Source organism: Carassius gibelio, chromosome A23, assembly GCF_023724105.1.
Source record: "Carassius gibelio isolate Cgi1373 ecotype wild population from Czech Republic chromosome A23, carGib1.2-hapl.c, whole genome shotgun sequence".
Lineage (NCBI taxonomy): Eukaryota > Metazoa > Chordata > Actinopteri > Cypriniformes > Cyprinidae > Carassius > Carassius gibelio.
In genome coordinates this window covers 25,354,337-25,378,576 of record NC_068393.1, presented here as the reverse complement: position 1 = coordinate 25,378,576, position 24,240 = coordinate 25,354,337, and the positions used below count along the sequence as shown (strand labels likewise).

General features: G+C 37.5%; 1 protein-coding gene across 1 annotated transcript; it reads right to left on the bottom strand.

Moving 5' to 3' along the window:
* Nucleotides 1–1,136: 1,136 nt before the first annotated feature.
* On the bottom strand, nucleotides 1,137–15,457 carry LOC127945022 (alpha-2,8-sialyltransferase 8E-like). The gene is made up of 7 exons (XM_052541527.1): nucleotides 15,224–15,457; nucleotides 7,889–7,969; nucleotides 7,725–7,811; nucleotides 7,004–7,148; nucleotides 2,965–3,077; nucleotides 2,792–2,869; nucleotides 1,137–1,841 (listed from the first exon to the last, which is right to left on the bottom strand). The coding sequence occupies exons 1-7, from the start codon at nucleotides 15,328–15,330 to the stop codon at nucleotides 1,388–1,390; spliced, it is 1,065 nt and encodes a 354-aa protein (XP_052397487.1). The 5' UTR covers nucleotides 15,331–15,457; the 3' UTR covers nucleotides 1,137–1,387.
* Nucleotides 15,458–24,240: the final 8,783 nt, after the last annotated feature.

Below are 24,240 nucleotides of genomic sequence, written 5' to 3'. Positions count from 1 at the left end.
AAAGTATTGATAGTTGTGTAAATATTGTCATACTGACAGTCTGAAGTTTTGGTTGATTCCATTTCATATCTTTTTATCAAAGTTATCCGAAATTATCAAGATGAATTTGTTCTGAGTTATTGTCATATATTATTACCAGTTTCTAAACTACAGCAAATAAACTGTGATTATGTGAGAAATGTTGAAGGTGTCTGAATACATTTTGGTTTGATTGTGTATTTTATCTTACAGTGAAGACTATGCAGTGCTATTTTACATTAACAAAAACAAACTTAAAAAAAGTAAACATTATGTAAATAGCACAAATAAATAAATAGAATGAACATACAGTACAAATTAAACAATTTTAAACAGTGTGTAACTGCATCATCTATACAAACCATTGTGCTTGGACCCCTTATGATCTCCTTGATTTAAAATGCATTGTTTCAGTAATCTTGTGTGTCGTTGCCCACAACGCAACGGTGGCAGGACTGTGAAATACATACACGAGAAAAATAGGCAAGACTTATTTCACATCCAGCTAGACAACCCTGTCATAGCTGTTATCATAGCCCAGGCTTTTTATTAAAAAAAGAAAACAGCAAGGGAGCATGGAAAAAGACTGTTGCAGGTGTATTTTTTTATGGCATTATTATGTGTATTAATTTTGCAGCGGGGCAACTCAATGTTGGGCACACAAGTACTTTGGCTCTTTTGCTCCATGGCCAAGATGGCCAAGCCAACATCAAAGTTAGTTCACTAACTTTTAATTCTAGTTCAGTATGTGCTTTCACAGATTAAATGCAGAGATCTAAGCAGTCAATCTAATCATCATTCAGAAAAAAAAAATGCTTCAAGAATGAGCCTCATTGCTGACATGATCTAAGCACTAGCAGACCCTGAACAAAAGTGAGTATTCCTCTTATCAGTGACATATCGGCATAATTTTTCATATCGGCCGATATTTACATTTAAAGTGACCCTGTTATGCCATTTTTTAAGGTTGCTAATATTTTTTTATGAGTCTCCTAAAACAGGTTCACCTGCATGAAAGGTGAGAAAACACATTTGTTTTCTCAAAAAAAAAGACTGAATTTTACCTAATTTCTAAATGAGGTAAAAAGTTAGTTTTGTGAATAACTCAAAGAATAAGTCTCTCTATCTCGCGATTGCGAGTCGTGCACTGTCAGCTTCACAACTTTGCAGATAATTTATGTTCACATTTTGCTACATGACACACTGCATGAAAAATTATATTCAAAAAGGCATTATGGGACACTTTAAAGCCATTATCGGCCGATTCCGATAATATTGGTCATCCCTAAATTATACAATATGCACTAATTCACAAATTAATAATGTAACATGTCCTCTCATATGAATAAATTAAAGTAAAAATAAGATATCAGTGTGTCTCTGAGGGGCAGGGCTGCAGGTGTAGTGTCAGCGCCCCCTGGCTGTGGAGCTGCAGAAGCCGCACAAACTCCTCCGACATTTTGTGCATGTAGGGGTGCGGACGCAACTGGTCGTAATAATGGTACGGAATGGGATTGTCTTGCAGATCGGTGCTGAATGGCCAGAATCCGTACACGTGCACGTCCTCACACAGTTCCAGCGCTGTGTTAATTAGCAAAAACCCAGAAGAGAGGCGGACTGACTTCAGGCCACGCCCCTTCCATAAACGGTCCAGTGTCCGCAGGTAAATGGGGCTGAAGAACACCACCGGCTGCTGGGGTCTGATTGGATGGAGGATTTTGAGAGCTGTGATGGCCTTTCCAGTGCAGAATGTGTAGGCAAAGGCAGGAATAGCGACAGAGGCGTTTTCGTACACACTGACCCGCTCCACCAGGGTGTTGAATCTACAGACACACAGATCGAAATAAACACTCGTAATCGCTACTGATTACCGTGTTTGCCACTGGAAATGTTTATTTGGTAGACCTATGGTCTTACAAAATGCTAAAACACTCGTTATGCACATTATTTCCACTTTTCTTCATTGAAAGTAAATGCCTTGCTATGATATGTGTTGAGAAAAGTGAGAAGAGCGAGTCCATCAAAAGTTGGAAAAGCTAAAATCAGAGAGCTATAATTTGCATAAAGAAAATAAGGCATTCTAAAATAAACCACATTTGAAGACACAAGATTGTAGTAAACCAGTTTCTCAATGATACCAAGGCAAATCATAACCATAGTTCATAAATCAGTGATCAGAATACTAAGGAGAATAATTCTCTTAACCCCCAAACCCTGGGATTTTGTCTGGTGAGATGGCTCTGTTTATCAGTCCTTGGTTCAGTTGAAGAGGTGGACCAGAGCGCGGTTCAGTTATACATAGATCAGTGTGTGATCGCTAACCGCGCCGGAGCGTGATTGCATGATTGCATGAATATTTCTGAGTGGCAGAAGCGATAGATCTGTAAAGCAATATGTTGTGAGAGGGACGTGTGTTACCGCATCCCATACGACTCAAAATAATAAACCACAAAGTTATCAAATCGACTCACTTCACTGTGTTGAGCGAGATGTCTTCACGTGCTATTTCCAACGTATAAATATAATCAATATTTTGTGCAACTGAATAATTCCCTGTATGTTAAAGGTTCTTCATGGAACCATTAAAGCTCCTTTATTTTGAAGAGGGAGTACATGGGGATGCCAGTAATGGCTCATGAATGTGTTTTTTTGGCTAAACCTTTAGTTAGATTCTTTTAAAACAAGAATCGAGAGCTTTAACTTTAAATCTTTCAATCTAAATCTAAATGTCCTTATTTAAATGTGAACTGAGCTGGTGTTTATGGATACTGACCGAATCTGACTGGGGTTGATGGTTATCAGATCCGTCTTCAGCCCAACATCACTGTCATTAATCGTCGCCAAGTTAAATCTGAAACACAGAGAGAAAACTTCATGTTAACAGGAAGGGTGAGTGATTACAGGTGGATGTGTCGAGGGAGGCAAGGCATGCTGGGATGTGTTTACCGTATGACGAAGTCTGCGCTGTCAATCTCACGTCCACAGCTGCTGTTCTTCAGGATCCCACCACTGCCAACTACAGCACACCGACCCAGACGACGACCACTCCAGGGGAAATCCTGCACACACACACACACACACACACACACACACACACACACACACACACACACACACACACACACACACACACACACAGGTGAAAACATCTGCTCTTTTTCCCGAAAGTCACGTGTCCAGTGTTTCTAGTTTGCTAACTTTGTGTTCCAATAGACTGATGCATAGTGTACTTGAGGTCAAACTCAGAACATTACAGTTTTTGCCTGTTGCTTGAACACATTTAGCAAAACTTAAAGTAAACATGACACAACACTGGGAAATATACCATTCACCTCTGTGTCAAATTGAAGCTCTAATATCAAAACCTAACATTCCTTTGTCAAAGTGTAACTCTGATGACAAAATGACACGTACTTGCATCTTATACATACACTTTCAGATCAGGGCGAACACACTACTTTATATAAAACACTGCAGTCTTTGAGTTTCACTGTTTATTCAGAAGACATATATTCAGGAGGCACATTTTCAAACAACCAAAAAAGCAAATAGGCCTGCTCAATATTGTACATTGTAGCACTGTACATTGCAGTAACTGAATTCAGATAAAGCAAAAAATAATAATAATAATATAAAAAAAACCAGGGCTCTGAACCGGTTCAAGGAACGAAAACGACAGTAACATGAATTCAGATAAAGCAAAAAAAAAAAAAAAAAAAAAAAATATATATATATATATATATATATATATATATATATATATATATATATATATATATATATATATATATATATATACACAGTATACTGTAAACACAGAAAATCACAGAATCTCATCGACATCGCAAGCCATCCAATCGATATTTTAACGGTTCTGTTCTGCGTTCCTCTGAAATTATTACCGTTCTGAAACCGGTTCGGGAGGAAGAAATACCGGTTAATAACGTTATTTTTTAAAAACAATATTATTTGCCTATAATTTGCCTAATAATAATAATTTAATAATAATATAGCGTTTTTCTTACTAAAAAAGAGGAAAAAATAGAGATCTAACGCTTACAGTTTATAGCTTGCACCAGATTTTGTCCAAATGTAAGCTAGGCCTACTTAAAAAAAATAAATAATAATAAAATAAAAAAAATCTATCAACACTTTAAAAGTATTTTTAAGATATTTTAAAATGTTTGCTGCATTGTTAAAAAAAAACAGTTGTAGCCTATAAGATTTTAAGAAACGTTTTGAGAGTAAAAAAACAAAAAACGTAACTCCGTTTTATGAGCCCTATTACTTTCCGATATAATGAAGGCTAAAATGCCTGTAGTCTAAAGCAAAACGTTTTAAAACATTATAAAAACAGTTATTAGTTTCTCTTCAAATCAAATCCTCTAAAGTTTAGGCTATAAAAACCTCAATCCAAAAACAAATGAATGTAAGCTGAAGCTGAAGCTACCTCTCTCATTCCGCAGGAATCCAAATATTTCCATGTTCCCGATTTATCTGGATGCTAAAATTTTATTTAATATAAATAATATATAATAATAATAAATGTATAATAAGTAACGCTGTATTTGCGTCCGACAGTCGGACTCCAAATTTCATTCAATTATTATTTTGAGGTTCATATCAAATGAAAACTGTTCAGCTTCTGGGAAATTTGTGAAGCTATAGGCTATTTTAGTTCCCCTCACTCCACAACAAAAATAATTTCAATTAACAGTATTTAGAAAAGAACAAGAATTACAAATATAAGAAGCTTTAGCAATATTAACGACAAAACCAAAACTAATTAATTTAGACTAAAACGAAACTGAAACCAATGTTGGGATTTTCATTCGACACAAAATCAAAGTTTCCTATTCGCCATGTATTTGAATAACAAATTATTATAAAAAAAAATAGCCTAATGTTTGTAAACATTTTGTGTCTGCATTTTGTCTATTTCTGAATGAAATATTTTTTTTCATTGAGTTTCTCTCTCATTCTCTCTCTAGACTATATATATATATATATACCATGCAGGAAAACCTTTTAAAATATTATGATAATTTACTGAAAATAAATCGTTTCCATCTGTCGAAATTGGTTAGCGGATCTATCTGTGCATGATGGTGTCCAATGACTCTGGCGAGCGGAGCTTCTCAAAGTTAGGAATAATTAAAGGAGAGCTGCGGTCCTCGGTTGGGCAGGAAAGGCTAAGCATGCTGCGCTTGAGTGTAGAGACCTGCGCGGGATTTATTTTTCTGTCCCGCTCCTGCAAGATTTTATCCCGCTCCCGCAAAAATATCTTATTTTCTCCCGCTCCCGCCCGCAAACGATCAAGTTTCCTCCCGCTACCGCCTGCAAAATCCCGCAGGTAAAGTATACGTTTTTTTTTTTTTTTTTTTTTAAATCCATTGCATATTCTGCCTGCTACCCTGTTATTTTTTTCAATTGCTCGCCTGTTATAAATTTAAAAAAGAAACAAATGTTTCGTTTTATTTGCATTTAATTAAATGGATGAATGGAACGAACATGGAACTTAGAACATAGAAATACAGTAAAAAAGTAAGAAATGTAAATAAAAAATATACCTATTAGCCTAATGAATTATATAATAATAATAAACCTGGATTTATTTCATGTTCAAAGGAAAATTTGCCTATACTGCTTAAGAATGCCTTCTTTTCCTCAAACATTAAACAAACAAAAAAATATTTTTTTAAATAACAAAATAGACCAATTCTAAATACTTATCAAAATAAATAATTAAAAATAAACGGAATGAAAAAAAAAAAAATTGTAGACTATGACTACTAATGTAGTCCGTGCAGGAATAGCATGTTGTTCATTGATGAGGTCCATGGTTTCATCAGCATCCTCCCATTCCGCAAAGTCTATTTTATTTTAGTCTATTATAAATAAAGGTTTATCTGTTTTTAGTAATTTAATTTTGCTACATATTTCCACTTTGCGGGAGTCCCGCAAATAACTGTATTTTCCCGCCACCCGCACACAATAATATCCTGCTTCCACATTCACCAATCAAATATTGTCCCGCGACGCACTCGGTTGCGCTGGGTCCCGCCGTACTCCCAGGTCTCTACTTGAGTGTGGAATGCACATGCACCAACGCCTAGAAAAACTAAAAACTAAATTCATTTCGTTTCTGTTTCTGGTTCTATTCCTGTCAAAATATCGTTTGTTTCCGGTTTTCGTTTTCGTTTCTTGAACAGGTTCAGAGCCCTGGTTTTTTATATTATTATTATTATTATTTTTTGCTTTATCTGAATTCATGTTACTGCAATGTATAGTGCTACAATGTACAATATTGAGCAGGCCTATTTGCTTTTTTGGTTGTTTTGAAATTGTGCTTCCTGAAAATATACCGTCTAAATAAACAGTGAAAATCAAAGACTGCAGTGTTTTATATAAAGTAGACTAGTGTGTTCCCCCTGATCTGAAAGTGTATGTATAAGATGCAAGTACGTGTCATTTTGTCATCAGAGTTACATTTTGACAAAGGAATGTTAGGTTTTGATATTAGAGCTTCAATTTGACACAGAGGTGAATGGTATATCTCCCAGTTTTGTGTCATGTTTGCTTTAAGTTTTGCAAAATGTGTTCAAGCAACAGGCAAAAACTGTAAAAACAAAACATGATCAGCATGTCTGGGGTGTGAGTCCTCGTACATCATACTGTACCTACACATATTTGCATTGCTTTGACTGTTCTCTGTAGATCACGCCTTGTTGCACGCCACGCATGGTTGATTATATACAATGCCTACATGCTATTAGTCAAACTACTTTTCAGTCGTTTAGGCAAGTTAGAAATCATGTCCATGAGAAAGAGGATCTATAATCTATACATCTTGTAGGGCTTGACAAGTTTGACAGGTTTGTGTCACATTCAGAGGACAGATCTGGCCATAATCTATGTAAAATGAAACATTTAAACAAAGATATAGTTTAATAATTTAATGAGTAAATGCATATTAATAACACACCTCAGGCATCATGCTGTGGATGGCTGCGTTTACTGTGTATGTTTTTATTTTGCTTGTTTCATATGGGATGGTCTGATTGACAGCTGTGTTTCGTTTGGTGAGGAATAACGATCCTGTGGCGTTACAGAAAAACTGCAGCTTCAATCTGCCATAGACACACACACACACACACACACACACACAGAAAGTTTATTAGCATTCAAAAGCTTTATAAGTGTAATCTCTGTTAAAATGATCTCAGCATTCAAAGATTTATTGTTTTAACTGTCTTGTTAAACACACAGAGTCTGAACATTAATCACATGTTCTTTTTTTTCTTTTTTTTAAAAGCTGGCACATTAATCTCATGAATCTAAAACATCAAACACATATCACAATCAGATAGAAATGATAAAGCCACGCACATATTTTCATGCTGCTTGTAAGGAAACATCTGCAGTGTTATGTGTCATGGATGCATTAAAGAAAGTAAAATCCATTATTAAAACTTTAGAATAGGATTCTTTTGAAAACTCAATATTAAAATATCAACTGAAGATGCATGAGTGGATCTCTTAAGTTCAAAGTTTAAGTAGCTCAAAAGCTCCACAAGTGCACTCAGAGATAACAATAACTCAGGAATGTGAGGCATCAAGTTCTTCTTGTGCGTCATCTTTCAACACTTAACAACTTCATCAGTTTAGACAAAAGCATGTGCCAAAACCAACAAAGACACACAAACCTGTTGACCTCGCGCTCAGTTGTGTTGGATTTGTACGGGCAGCTCATGAAATCTGATAGCTCCCGTGTGAAACTCTCCATTTTAATACTGAGAAGAAGAAAAAGACATTTAATGATGTTATCTCTGAAACAGAAACGTCACTTCTGATCTTGATTCTCACGCACCTTTTGGCCGGTTTGATAATGGAAAACTTGCGTCTGAGTTTAGCACACTGCATCTGCTGAAGAGTGTCCGTCATCCCATCTCTGAAAGAAAGAACAACAATTTCAAAGCCACTGTATCATATTTCAATTTTATTTAATTTATAAGGAATTAAATTATCTACATAATCAAACTTTGTTGTCACACTTGATCTACTGCATGCCTTCTGTTTAGAGTTTTTTTAATCCAGTCAGAGATCTTTTAGTGTAACTTTAGCTGGAGCTTCTTACTCTTAGCTAAGTTTGTGTCTCTGAATAAACCTGAGCTGTTTTTATTTTCATAGTCCCACTCTATCAGTCTATGTGAGTCATAAATGCCTGATTTATCAGAAATGTTACGAAACAAAACTTTTTTTTTGTTTCAGTTTTTGTCTGAAAGTTAATTAAACTTCTACTTCAAAAAATGAGATCTTTCAACTATTTGTAGTATAATATGAAAGAAAAGCAATTACCCTGGCTATTTGTTTATTTATTTTAGATACCTTTACACATATCCTCACAATTATATTCCTTCTTAGAGAATAATGGTATCTGTGAGGATTTCCAGTCAGGATTTAGACCGTATCATAGTACTGAGACTGCTCTCCTTAGAGTTACAAATGATCTGCTCTTATCATCTGATCGTGGGTGTATCTCTCTATTAGTTTTATTGGATCTTAGCGCTGCATTTAACACAATTGACCACAAGATTCTTTTGCATAGACTTGAACACTTTGTTGGCATCAATGGAAGTGCATTAGCATGGTTTAAATCATATTTATATGACCGCCATCAGTTCGTAGCAGTGAATGAAGATGTATCATATCGATCACAAGTGCAGTATGGAGTACCTCAAGGCTCAGTACTAGGGCCGCCACTCTTCACACTTTACATGTTACACGTAGGAGATATCGTCAGGAAACATGGTGTTAGCTTTCACTGTTATGCTGATGATACTCAGCTCTATATTTCTTCACAGCCTGGTGAACAGAATTTATAGTCTATATTAAAAAAAAAGACTGGAAGACAAGTAATTTCTTACTGCTAAAATCTGAAAAAACAGGTGTTAATTATAGGACCTAAAAACTCTGCTTGTAATAACCTAGAACACTGTCTAAGACTTGATGGCTGCTCTGTCAATTCTTCGTCATCAGTTAGGAACCTAGGTGTGCTACTTGATCATAATCTTTCCTTAGAAAGCCACGTTTCTAGCATTTGTAAAACTGCATTTTTCCATCAGAAAAATATATCTAAATTACGGCTTATGCTCTCAATGTCAAATGCAGAAATATTAATCCATGCATTCATGACCTCAAGGTTAGATTATTGTAATGCTTTATTGGGTGGTTGTTCTGCACGCTTGGTAAACAAACTACAGCTAGTCCAAAATGCAGCAGCAAGAGTTCTTACTAGAACCAGGAAGTATGACCATATTAGCCCGGTCCTGTCCACACTGCACTGGCTCCCTATCAAACATCGTATAGATTTTAAAATATTGCTTATTACTTATAAAGCCCTGAATGGTTTAGCACCTCAGTATTTGAATGAGCTCCTTTTACATTATACTCCTCTACGTCCGCTACGTTCTCAAAACTCAGGCAATTTGATAATACCTAGAATATCAAAATCAACTGCGGGCGGCAGATCCTTTTCCTATTTGGCTCCTAAACTCTGGAATAACCTACCTAACATTGTTCGGGAGGCAGACACACTCTTGCAGTTTAAATCTAGATTAAAGACCCATCTCTTTAACCTGGCATACACATAACATACTAATATGCTTTTAATATCCAAATCCGTTAAAGGATTTTTAGGCTGCATTAATTAGGTAAACCGGAACCGGGAACACTTCCCATAACACCCGATGTACTTGCTACATCATTAGAAGAATGGCATCTACGCTAATATTAGTCTGTTTCTCTCTTGTTCCGAGGTCACCGTAGCCACCAGATCCAGTCTGTGTCCAGATCAGAGGGTCACTGCAGTCACCCGGATCCAGTACGTATCCAGACCAGATGGTGGATCAGCACCTAGAAAGGACCTCTACATCCCTGAAAGACAGCGGAGACCAGGACAACTAGAGCCCAGATACAGGCCCAGATTTCTCCCAAGGTTTCTTCTCCATTCTGTCACCGATGGAGTTTCGGTTCCTTGCCGCTGTCACCTCTGGCTTGCTTAGTTGGGGTCACTTCATCTAAAGTGATATCGTTGACTTGATTTGCAAATGATACTATTTAAACTGAACTGAGATGATGACATCACTGAATTCAATGATGAACTGCCTTTAACTATCATTTTGCATTATTGACACACTGTTTTCCTAATTAATGTTTGTCATTTGCTTTGACGCAATCCTTTTTGTTTAAAGTGCTATATAAATAAATGTGACTTGTCTTGACTTGACATATTGCAATAATATATTGAATTTCTTACAATGTTATTTTTTTTTATTTTTGTTTCCTTTAAATGCGGACAACTTCCAGTACAAACACAAGAAAGTGCGTTTATGTGTTTGTGGTTCTGCTGCTAGAAACTTTAGAGGATTTTGCAATCTTGGTCGGCTTTACTGGACTTCACACTGAAGATGGCAAATTAAGCAATTTTGATAAGAACTGGAATCACTTTTTAAGTAAACACCATATAAATAGTGGTTAGACTAGCCAAGTTGAAGAGGAACATAAATATAGAAGAAATATTATTTAATTGTGCGAGAATGTAATTTTAGAAAATGAAACAGAAACATATTATGAAACATTGTGAATAAAGATCACAAAACAACTTAGATTATGATATTTATCTGGTAATACTGGAATTTCAATAACTATTAAATACTGAAAAGAATATGGGAGAGTATTTTAGCATTGTCAAGAAGGAAATTCAACCGGTGTTAATGGTAAAATAATATATATGGTTGAGGAATAAGGATACAGTAAAAGAATATATAGTTCGATTTCAGTCAGTCACTCTTCATGTCAGTGATATTCGATGAATTGGGATCTCGCCAGAGAGACCAATCCACTGTGAGTGTAAACTAAATGAGCCAATGCACATTGGCATACGATTATTGCACCCAGCGGTTGCTGATCACAGCCTGAGTATAAGAGGCAGCAGGTGCACTGCTTTCATCCTTTCGCTTCGATGCTGAGAGGTAGTGGTGAGCTCCGCTGTGTTGCCCACTTCAGGTGTGACTGCGTTGTCTGAACCAGACCCAGAGATGATGGCTATGCTTTCCTGAGATGCCGAGAATGTCAGGCTTGTGTAGAATCCTCCACCATGTCCAGATCTTTTGAGGCTGGAAGAGTGGTTTCTCGGTGGAGGTTGGGCTGTCACAGAAGGCCTCGAGTCCCTGTGTTCAACAATGCTGCCACACCGTGGGTATTTCAGTGGCTCTGTTGTTTCCTCTGGCACGGCCTCTTTGATCCTGGCACATTCTCAACTTTCGATGACTGGCTCATACTTGCACAGTCTCGCAATCAGTTGTGTGCAAACAGGCACCTGGTGCTCAGACACCTCAGCCAGTTGGTTCTTTGGGTCAACTGGGAAAAGAGAATACTCATGCCAATGCAGAGGAAAAGTCTATTGTGCGGTTTACCCATCCAAGTGCACACACACAGCAGTAAGAAGTGAACACACACCCGGAGCAGTGGGCAGCTATATCCAGTGCCCGGGGAGCAATTGGGTGTTCAGTGCATTGCTCAAGGGCACTTCAGCCATGGGTATTGAGTGAGGAAGAGAGTGCTGTTAATTCTCTCCCTACCACCTACAACTCCTACCAGCACCAAGACTTGAACAGGCGATCTTTTGGGTGACTAGTCCATGTCTCTAACCATTTGGTTCTTAGCTGTTTCATCACAGATTGTGGCATGCCATGTTCTGGCAAGGTGTGTTGCTGGGGAAAGCTGGGGTCATGGCCTAGTGGTTAGAGAGTTTGATTCCTAACCCTAAGGTTGTGGGTTTGAGTCTCGGGCCAGCAATACCACAATTGAGCTGCCCTCAAGCAAGGCACTGAACCCCCAACTGCTCCCCGGGCGCCGCAGCATAAATGATCCCCACTGTGTGTGTGTGTGTTCACTGCTGTGTGTGTGTGTGTGTGTGTGTTCACTGCTGTGTGTGTGTGTGTGTGTGTGTTCACTGCTGTGTGTGTGTGTGTGTTCACTGCTGTGTGTGTGTGTGTGTTCACTGCTGTGTGTGTGTGTGTGTGTGTGTGTTCACTGCTGTGTGTGTGTGTTCACTGCTGTGTGTGTGTGTGTGTGTGTGTGTACATGAATTCTGAGTATAGGTCACCATACTTGGCTGTATGTCACATCACTTTCACTTTTACCTATTAAGAAATAGTAATGGTTAGGTTTAAAGGTAGGAGTGAGATTAGCAACTATAAAATATATTTTTAATGTTATCCTGGTTTCTCCCAGGGTTTCTCTCCATTTCTGTCACCGAAGGAGTTTTGGTTCCTTTGGCTTGCTTAGTTGACTGATTGCATAGACACTATTGGAAGAGAACTGATCTGAATGATGAAATCACTGAATCATTAAAGAAAAGTGACTTTATCTGAAAAATTGCTCAGTTTTTGTCTTCTCGCATCATTGACAAACTATTTTCCTGTTTGATGCAGTAAAGCTGCTTTGACACAATCGGTATTGTATAAAGGTAACTTGACCAAAATGCAAGTTTTGTGCTTGTAAGTGTTACAGACTAACACCTCTAAACAATACGTTTAAACAATGAGGCCAGGCTGGAATAACAGGTCATGTTTAACTATCATTTTGCATTATTGACACACTGTTTTCCAAATGAATGTTGTTCAGTGCTTTGGCGCAATGTATTTTGTTTAAAGCACTATATAAATAAAGGTGATTGATTGATGTTGCTTACCAAATAACTAATGCAACTCACTGCAGTGAAGCAGTGGCTGAATCAGTGGCTAACCCTAACCCTAACCCTAACTTTTCCTGGACTTTTCCTGGACTGTGCCCAGCTGGTGGAATGACCTCCCGTTTTCCTCATTATCAAAAAAAACATCTTTTCGGCAGCACTTGACCAACTAATACTAGCACTTACCTTTCCTTGTCTATCCTATTCTTAAAAAGAAAAAAAAACCTTGCTAGGGGTTCTGTGATAGACAAACTGAAACTACTGTAGTTTTTCTCTCGTTGGTCTGATTGCTTCTGTTGTTCTTATTTGTAAGTTGGGTAAATGCATCTGCTAAATGATTAAATGTTATGTAAATATAATGTGAATTTTTGAATTTAAAGTACAAAAGACTTAAAGGATGGATATTTGTTAGCATGGGAGATTATAAGTTCAAAGATAAATTACACATAATATTGAATGTTCTCAAAAAAATTCTGAAAAACATCTTAAGGACTCCTCAGGATACAAAGGTTTAATTACTGGCTTATTTTTTAAAATATTGAACAAATGGCAAGTAATATAATTAATCAGAGGTAGAGTTTTGTGATGTAATATTTATACTCTGGCTTTTGTGTTAGAGTTTGTTATGTTGTTAATGCACAAGCTATTACTGAATTAAAGGAGAAAATGTGTTTGGAAAATATTCAACCCAGAGGTTGAAAACCGGATGTTCACAAAGTAAACATTTCTTCAAATTGATGGAGTGTTTTAACTTGTTAACCAAGAGAATTGTAAGAAAAGCCATCACCCCAGATTCTAACATTGTACCCAAAAGACAGAAGGAAATGACAGACGTCACAGGTTTCAGAGCTACTTCCAAGGTACTTCACCTGGAAGCTCAGATTCCCTTATTTGACTCTGCAAATATTGTCTGAGCTCCGGAGAATCTGCACATGTCTATGAGGAACTCAATGGTGTTTGATTGGACCACAGGAATTAACTAATAGAGACTCAAATCCACATATGACTAAGCTTAATAATAAAGCAAAAACTAAGTTTTGCTCTTTGATGATGTTATCTATTGAAATATAACTGACCAGCAAATTATGAAGGAAACACATCCTGAGTGGAATATTACATGAAAGAAACATCCAATACAATTACTATAAATGAATTCAGAAGAACTTGAACTTGTTTTTTTTCCCGTGCTATGGATATCAAATGAGGACAAGCAATTAAATGTGAACCATCCCTTTAAGATTTCTAGCTGTACCTGTTGTTCCTGATATACAGGTTCACAAAAAAATTGTTTCTAGTTTCTTTACCAACTAATAAGATTCGAATGGTTTTAATAAAAAAATGGTCTAATGTTTCCCCAAAGGGTAAGAATCTAAATCCCTTCTGTTTGTATCGTGAGCAGAGCGTCTGGAGTAACAGGATCCACCACAGGGAAGTCAAGTACTAATCTCTAATTAAACTGATCCCTTGATATGAATATTGATTCAGGAACACTTCCTTTTGTAAATTACAATAATGAGGTTTAACTCATTGCAGAAAGATCACAGCTGCTGAATATTTCTTATAAATGCACATCACCAGTGTCATTTAAAAACAGAAGTGGGATATTATTATAGCAGTGCTCTGATTTCCTGATGAAGTTATGAATGTTCTTGAAATTAACAAAATGTGTTTTGAATTTAGCGAGTTCTCTACAAACTGAACAGCAATAAGAACAATGGCAATGGCTTTGTTGAAGGATGTGGCACTTTATCTGGACTGAAAGACTGAAGGAGTCTGGATCTTTGTTATTGTTGTACACACATCACACACAAACTGGATTCGGAAAAATGATTTCGTTTTTTTGTTTAATTTTACAAATATTCAGAACTAGATAACTTCCACATAATAGGAGCTCATGTTGCCACACCCACTGTATTATATTCACATTCACAGCTTAACATTATGTATTCATGTTTTTACACTTAATTCAAATCATTATAGTTTATTTGCATGATGCGTTGTCTGTTTTCGAATGTGCGAACGCATGTCTATTAAAAGTATTTGTGTGCACTTTTATGACAGTCGCTTAATTAGATCGAGTCCGGGACAAATCAAAACTACATGGCAAATCTAAAAAATGTCTTTCCTGATTAAAATTACAATAAAATTTCGAGCTAAAATTAAAACATTTAAACCACAATATAGGCTACCTCTTTAAAAAACTTAATCACAGCAATCACACTATAGTGAATAATGATAATAATAATAATAAATTTTCTGGGGACTCAAAGCGCTTCACATTGAAAGGGGAAATGTCCTCAACCAGCACATAGTGAATAACCAATCACTTAGAAACTACAACCTTATATCAGTCTCAGACTTTATAACAGTCCGACTTAAATAAAACCCTCAGCATGATTTCAATTCGAGATAATTAATAAGATATTCAGAAATATTGAAAATGTTCACCTGGATGAGTGTGTGTTGCGTGTGTAATAAAACATCACACACACACCCTGCAAGAGGATCATGACCATCAGGAGCCTCGAGACCCGCACGAAAAAAGCCAACGCCATCAGAGAGACATATGAACAAGTGTGTGTGTGTGCGTGTGTGTGTGCGTGTGTGTGTGCGTGTGCTCGATGGGGTTAAAGTCCCCCCCCATCCCCACACGCACGCACAACCCCGCCTCCCTCGAAACTCGCCCTGTAAACCAGTTTATACGAATACCTTGTCATTTGCATTGGGCAAATTTGTCAGTGAAAATCATTTTCCTTATGTAGCTAACATCTGTCTGATAGAAAATGTACTATAGACATATCGCGGATGAGCAAATAAAAAAGACCAAAATTATTCGTGGATACTGTTGTAAAAATAAATAAATAAAATAATAATAATAATAGTGATAATAACAATAATTCTTTATATAGCTGACTATAAGAGCGCCTGAGGGTGAATTATTATGTTGTGCAACATTTATTTAGAACATTTTGTTCCCGTCCTGAAAATAATCATAATTATTCCTCTGCGTCGAGCCCAACGTGATGGAGCACGCGCTCCCTCAGATTTTGGCTCAAGTGGAATTTGAGTGAAGCTTCCAAAAGACAAAAATAGCCGAATATTATTTTTTAACATCCGATAGTGATTATATCGTTCAGTGCGTCGATCACGTCACAGAGGCGTGCACGTGAGTCATCTCTGAATGCGCTCGCTCACTGCATCCCGCTTTCTGGTCAGAATCAACGTGTGTACGAATTTGTAAGTAAGACACTCATTTCACAGTGTAAACGGCTTCAGTGATTTTTAGGGGAGTTTTTGAGAGTGCTTGAACTCTAAACTGAAGTCAGTGAAAATGTTTTTTGATTATTAAAATGTGCTGTCTTTCTGTACAATGATTTTAACCTGTCTTACAGTGTTTTTTTATTAAATTCACATTAAACACACAGTCATTCGTACTAAAAATATTTTATGGCATGACACTGATATCTGTTACTTAAGTGACTAGACAGCTCTTTATACACTTAGTATTCTTCTTGCCATCGCACACTAGATCAACATAATCTATAAAGATGTAAAATGCATCTACATATTTGAGAACCGAGATTCAAGATTTTTTCGAATAAAAAGGAAAACATAAATGAAACATAAGTAGGCCTATTAGTATTGCTGCCACCTGTGACGTGACGTCACTGCCAACCCCACCCGCGCCCCTCGATTATAAAGCCGGTGACACACTGGCTGCGTGGCGTGAGCGTGGCGGCTGCGTCGCGTTTTCTGTATCTTTAGCAGAAGCGTGCTTGACGCGGTGCGGCGCGCTGCTGCTGCTGTAGGGGACATAGAGGGAGATCGCCGACAGACCAGGCTCTTGTCTTCACGACAACAGTATCTATACTTCATGTTGAGCATAAATATAAAGCCTGCTGATAAAGGACACCGTCAACAGTTTTAACGGCAAAATAGACTATGTTGGACAGGTGCAATATTTGAAAATCGATAATTATTTTTATTTTTTTAATTACATTTATATCTGAATATATGTCAATCGACTTTTGAAACATCAAAATGTCATGATTAATATGTATTTGTGTACAAAAGGGCATATAGACATATTTTCATATTCTATTTTGCCTGGAAACGCTTCCAACACGCGCGCGCGTCTAGCGTGAAAAATAGGCGTCGGTTCTATTTCTAGCATGCACGCGTTTTCCACGCGTCTCACGCAGGCAGTCAGCAAGCTCTAACTTGTTAACATGGGAGCCGAATTAAAAACCGACACGCCAGGCATCCAGTGTCACCGCGAAGCATGACGCTCTGCACGCGACTCAGCTTTTCTTTCTGTCTATGTCGAGGCTTGAGAGGATTTTCAAAAGGTAGAATTATATTCCTCTCAAACTTGAAAGAATATGCACTGCTGTTACCCCAGCTCACAGAGATCGTGTTCTGGCAGGTTCACTTTAATGACTCTGAATGACCGTCCAAATCTTATCTGGTGTTTCAATGTTACCAATTTCAGAAGGTTCAGAGAACACTGAACAGAAAGTGTCGTTGGGGGGTCATTTCAGTCTCTGTGTCCCCCTCCACCGGGGCTTATTTCTTCCGGATCCTGCTGTCCGGTACCCGTTTGCGCGGGTACGGGCTTCTGACGAGGTTCACCGGACTAGAAGCGCCGCTGCTTTCAAAGCCCACTAAATAATATAATAATTGTCACAAATCTACATAATCTTACCCTAAGCTGGAAGATTGTATATTGCAGACGTTTGTCTTTTTGTGACTTGAATGAAGTCTGTAGCTTCGAGCAAGAGGGTCTGGCTGCAGACTTGCACGTGCATTCTCAGACACTCGCACTTCCGCTAGTGACATCACTTGCAGACTTTATTTTTATTTATTTATTTATTTTTCTACTTTTTGTTTGAATTTCCCAACATTTTATAACAGTAGCCAGGTGGCGAAGAAAATGAAATAATAAACTAAATTACAATGTCACTTGCACTCTCTGCTACCTCGACACAGATCGTGCGTGTTGCCAATGGAGACAAGAAGCTGTGGTGGTGATTAAACGTTTTAAGCATTTTTCGTTTATATCACTGTCTTTGTCCATTAAGCTCCATTATGTGTTTTATTTATAATTATTTTCTATAGGAGGAAAACATTTAATGTATACAATTTAACTCACTGCGTTCTGTACTCGTCTGCATGGAGCTGATCCTTTTAAAATCACTTAATGCATTTCATAATGCACGTTCATATTTGATGGTCTGTATATACATTGAGTCAACAAGATATAGCCTAAGCCTACTGAATTGTCTTTATCATCTTAGTCTGTTATTAGGCCACATTAAGTGTTCACATTGTGTTCATAGCCATCTGCTTGCCTTGCAGTACATTAAATAATAACTATATCGAATTTGGTCTTTTAATTGAACTTAACGTATCCTAATACATTATGCCATATTAAGTGTTTGTTTTTTTCTACAGGAGCAAAACGCTTAACGAAAGACTTTGTGTATAGTAGTAGGCCTACTAATTTAGTTTTAATCGTTTAATCACCACCACAGTCTTGTCTCCATTGGCAACACGCACGATTTGTGTTGATTGCAAGTGACGTCACAGGCAGAGCCATATAGAGAGAGAGTTGCGACAACGGAAGTTCGAAATGTTTGGTTGTCACGTGATTCATGTAGACTTCAAATAGTTCCAGGAAGTGCGTTGGCGGCCATTCAAACTGATAGAGTAGAGTGACAGAACTGCGATTTCTGGTAATAAGGAGTCAATAAATGCATTTATTTTATATATTTATACAACACTCTGACATATGTATGTAGCATGAGTATGTAGTTACAGCGATGTTGTTTTTAAAATATCAAATCGGGTAATATTTGAGGATTAGTGTTCAATTACCGTTATTTTAAAAACGTATTTCAGGTTAATGTTAAGTTGTATAAACACGGGTTGCTGTTGCCTTTTTACGTTACATATTGTCCATTTTTTCACTGATCTAATGTTAACTCATGTCATATTGATGACTTTCAGGTAGTACAGAGACAGGCTGGTGACGGGTGATTTTCAGCTCGCACCGCACTATGGGTCAATTAACTGTTAGCAGCAGTAATTAGCATGTTAAATAAATGTAAAATGAAGCTTACTGTTTATAATTCTTACAATACTTATTCAGGTACACAATATATTCAGGTTTAAAACAACTTAAGCATACTCGTATATAAACATGCAAGTTACACTGCCATTCAAAAGTAATGATGCTGAAAATTCAGGTTGGCATCACAGGAGTATATTCCATTTTAAAATAGAAAACAGTTATTTTAAATTGTAATTATACAATAAACTATTTACAGCAATTCATGAATACATTTCTAATAAATTTAATAGCATGACAAGCATTTTGTATGTGTCCTTTCTTTAATGTTGTCCTTGCATAGTATCCACCATGGTTTGCTGTGCTGCATGGGGATGCTCCACTCAGTCAGAGAAAGGTGTGCGAATGTATGGCTTCCCCGCTGACATGGAGAGGAGAAAATAATGGTTGGCTCAAGTCAGCAATCTAAAAACTAATAAAAATTACAACAACAAAAAATTGTTAGGTAATTATACTTAAATTTATTTGCACTTTTTTTACATTGACAATGTTTTACTAGAAATAAGGAACAAGCAAACCCTTGCAAAACCCAGGGAGGTGAGACTCAGGGTGAGACATTGCAGGGAGTCATCAGTGTTACCTATAACTGTGCATTTAACCACCATGTGATATGTACTGTAAGTGGGTAGACAAAAAAAAAGGTGTGTGTGTAAACTAAACTGAAGTCAGTATGCAAGACAAATTGCGGCAAAGCAATTTGTCATGACCAAAAAATTCAAGAGTAGGCTGAGGTCAGATGCTATTCCCACAATCTTTGTACATCGTCCTGTGGTCAAAAAGAGGAGGGCCCTGCTCCACGATGCACCCCTAGACCTGTGAACAAGAAATGGCTGCTGATTACAGCTATGTTATTTCAGGTGATTCATATATAATAAGTACAAACTCGTACTAGTTGAAGTAAAGTGATGTGATTTTTTCAATATTTAAAATTAGCAAAACCATGTATTCTACCTCTATCAGTTTCAAAGGTTGAGGAAAAAAGAACGAGGACACTCAGAGAAGGGAAAGTGAGAGTGAAGAAAAAGGACATGGCTAGAGAGGAGAGACAGGGACAGGTGACACTGCCCAGTCAACCAGCAGCAAGTCAGTCAGCAGCCAGTCAGCATTCCTGTGAACCATCAGCCAGTTACCTGGGTCTATTAAAAAAATTTAAGAGACAAGAAAAAAAAAAAAATCAAACAATGCAAAGGCAGCACTAAGAAAAATAATGAAAATTCAGCTATCAAAAAAAGGTCCCCTCAGCTCTCCTGACCTGCATCCTCACTGATGCTCCATCTTATTATTAAGTAATTTAATACGTGTAATAAGGAACAAACTTTATAATCTAATTTTTACCACTTCCACTCACCGCTGTCACACGTTATATTGAACTAACGTAATAGGCTATGTAACGTTAGCTAACATTCCCCACCCTGCAAAAAAATGTTTATACTCCTTTTTTTCTTATTGCAAACACGATGGATGAAACTGAATTATGAGAACAGATTTTACAATTATTAGGGTGTTCGTTACTAACTTTATTCAGCTCCAATCCTAGCCTAATCTGTTAGTTATCTGATAACAAACCATAAATCTACTCATTTAATGAGTGATAATCTACTAGAAGGTTTTAATTTGCAATGTATTGTTATTAAGATGTACTGATAATATTCAATCTTATTATTTAAACGTCTTACCTTTTAAAAGTGCGTCGCGAACGGTTTGTTCTGCTGCATCTCTACGGCGCGGCATCGGTTTGCTGCTACTTCCGGGAACTATTTAGAGGCTCCACGAGCCGCCATTGCTGTAAAAAAAGCTTTCCATTGGAGTCAATGGAGTTGTCGCAACTCTCACTCTATATGGCTCTGGTCACAGGTAGCGGAGAGTGCAAGTAGCGATTGCAAGTGACATTGTAATTTAGTTTCTTTTTTCTTCAATCAATCAATCACCTTTATTTATATAGTGCTTTAAACAAAATACATTGCGCCAAAGCACTGAACAACATTCATTTGGAAAACAGTGTCTCAATAATGCAAAATGATAGTTAAAGGCAGTTCATCATTGAATTCAGTGATGTCATCTCTGTTCAGTTGAAATAGTGTCTGTTTTAATTTGCAATCAAGTCAACGATATCGCTGTAGATGAAGTGACCCCAACTAAGCAAGCCAGAGGCGACAGCGGCAAGGAACCGAAACTCCATCGGTGACAGAATGGAGGAAAAACCTTGGGAGAAACCAGGCTCAGTTGGGGGTCAGTTCTCCTCTGACCAGACGAAACCAGTAGTTCAATTCCAGACTGCAGCAAAGTCAGATTGTGCAGAAGAATCATCTGTTTCCTGTGGTCTTGTCCTGGTGCTCCTCTGAGACAAGGTCTTTACAGGGGATCTGTATCTGGCGCTCTAGTTGTCCTGGTCTCCGCTGTCTTTCAGGGATGTAGAGGTCCTTTCTAGGTGCTGATCCACCATCTGGTCTGGATACGTACTGGATCCGGGTGACTGCAGTGACCCTCTGATCCGGACACAGACTGGATCTGGTGGCTACAGTGACCTCGGAACAAGAGAGAAACAGACAAATATTAGCGTAGATGCCATTCTTCTAATGATGTAGAAAGTACGGTGTTATGTGAAGTGTTCCGGTTCCAGTTTACCTAATTAATGCAGCCTAAAAATCCTTTAACGGATTTGGATATTAAAAGCATATTAGTATGTTATGTGTAAGCCAGGTTAAAGAGATGGGTCTTTAATCTAGATTTAAACTGCAAGAGTGTGTCTGCCTCCCGAACAATGTTAGGTAGGTTATTCCAGAGTTTAGGCGCCAAATAGGAAAAGGATCTGCCGCCCGCAGTTGATTTTGATATTCTAGGTATTATCAAATTGCCTGAGTTTTGAGAACGTAGCGGACGTAGAGGAGTATAATGTAAAAGGAGCTCATTCAAATACTGAGGTGCTAAACCATTCAGGGCTTTATAAGTAATAAGCAATATTTTAAAATCTATACGATGTTTGATAGGGAGCCAGTGCAGTGTGGACAGGACCGGGCTAATATGGTCATACTTCCTGGTTCTAGTAAGAACTCTTGCTGCTGCATTTTGGACTAGCTGTAGTTTGTTTACCAAGCGTGCAGAACAACCACCCAATAAAGCATTACAATAATCTAACCTTGAAGTCATAAATGCATGGATTAACATTTCTGCATTTGACATTGAGAGCATAGGCCGTAATTTAGATATATTTTTGAGATGGAAAAATGCAGTTTTACAAATGCTAGAAACGTGGCTTTCTAAGGAAAGATTGCGATCAAATAGCACACCTAGGTTCCTAACTGATGACGAAGAATTGACAGAGCAACCATCAAGTCTTAGACAGTGTTCTAGGTTATTACAAGTAGAGTTTTTAGGCCCTATGATTAACACCTCTGTTTTTTCTGAATTTAGCAGTAAGAAATTACTCGTCATCCAATTTTTTATATCGACTATGCATTCCATTAGTTTTTCAAATTGGTGTGTTTCACCGGGCTGCGAGGAAATATAGAGCTGCGTATCATCAGCATAACAGTGAAAGCTAACACCATGTTTCCTGATGATATCTCCCAAGGGTAACATATAAAGCGTGAAGAGTAGCGACCCTAGTACTGAGCCTTGAGGTACTCCATACTGCACTTGTGATCGATATGATACATCTTCATTCACTGCTACGAACTGATGGCGGTCATATAAGTACGATTTAAACCATGCTAATGCACTTCCACTGATGCCAACAAAGTGTTCAAGTCTATGCAAAAGAATGTTGTGGTCAATTGTGTCAAACGCAGCACTAAGATCCAATAAAACTAATAGAGAGATACACCCAAGATCAGATGATAAGAGCAGATCATTTGTAACTCTAAGGAGAGCAGTCTCAGTACTATGATACGGTCTAAATCCTGACTGGAAATCCTCACAGATACCATTTTTCTCTAAGAAGGAATATAATTGTGAGGATACCACCTTTTCTAATATCTTGGACAGAAAAGGGAGATTCGAGATTGATCTATAATTAACTAGTTCTCTGGGGTCAAGTTGTGGCTTTTTTATGAGAGGCTTAATAACAGCCAGTTTGAAGGTTTTGGGGACATATCCTAATGACAATGAGGAATTAATAATAGTCAGAAGAGGATCTATGACTTCTGGAAGCACCTCTTTTAAGAGCTTAGATGGTATAGGGTCTAACATACATGTTGTAAGTTTAGATGATTTAACAAGTTTATACAATTCTTCCTCTCCTATAGTAGAGAATGAGTGGAACTGTTCCTCAGGGGGTCTATAGTGCACTGTCTGATGTGATACTGTAGCTGACGGCTGAATGATTGCAATTTTATCTCTAATAGTATCGATTTTAGAAGTAAAGTAGTTCATAAAGTCATTACTGCTGTGGTGTTGGGAAATGTCAACACTTGTTGAGGCTTTATTTTTCGTTAATTTAGCCACTGTATTGAATAAATACCTGGGGTTATGTTTGTTTTCTTCTAAAAGAGAAGAAAAGTAATCAGATCTAGCAGTTTTTAATGCTTTTCTGTAGGATATGCTACTTTCCCGCCAAGCAATACGAAATACCTCTAGTTTTGTTTTCCTCCAGCTGCGCTCCATTTTTCAGGCTGCTCTCTTTAGGGTGCGAGTATGCTCATTATACCATGGTGTCAAACTGTTTTCCTTAACCTTTCTTAAGCGTAAAGGAGCAACTGTATTTAAAGTGCTAGAAAGTAGCCAGGTGGTCTTCACCACCTGGCTACTGTTGTAAAATGTCGAGAGATTAAAAAAAAAAGATATAAATACCTTGCGAAAATTAGCCCTGCTAATAATAATAATAATAATAATAATAATAAACATCCAAATGCATGGTTATCGTTAAGTCATGGTGACCCAAATTAACCATGTGCTTTTGCTACTAGCCACTGTGTTTAACGCCCAGAATCGGCCAGAGCTCGGGAACATGTGTTTATAACAGATGTAAAACAATGAATCGGCTCATGTTCCACCACAGATGGTTACCAATAAACAAAAAATACATTTACATACGTCACACACTCACAGGAACGCCCACCTGGAAGGCAAAACGAAGCTCTGCTCTGACTACCAGTTATTTTTACGCCGTTTGCATTAATTAGTAATGTCGTGAAACGTAAATATTAAAAGGTGAAATTCAGTAAACACCTTATTGATGAGATATATTTTGTACAGGCAAGCATGTGAACCCAGAATACAAACACAATGTTTAAAGTTTCACGTTAAATGTTTTCCCATAGAAAACCATAAGGAAAACACTGACCTCATCCGCTTGCCTAAAACTAAACTATAACTGAATATGCATCATTAATATATT

Excerpts from the sequence above, each read along its gene's own strand:
- LOC127945022 (XM_052541527.1), bottom strand. The coding sequence starts at position 15,330 with ATGGCGTTGGCTTTTTTCGTGCGGGTCTCGAGGCTCCTGATGGTCATG. Across the intron at positions 2,870-2,964 it reads AGCGCAGACTTCGTCATACG|ATTTAACTTGGCGACGATTA; the intron begins GTAAACACATCC and ends TCTGTGTTTCAG. Across the intron at positions 1,842-2,791 it reads ATCAACCCCAGTCAGATTCG|ATTCAACACCCTGGTGGAGC; the intron begins GTCAGTATCCAT and ends GTGTGTCTGTAG.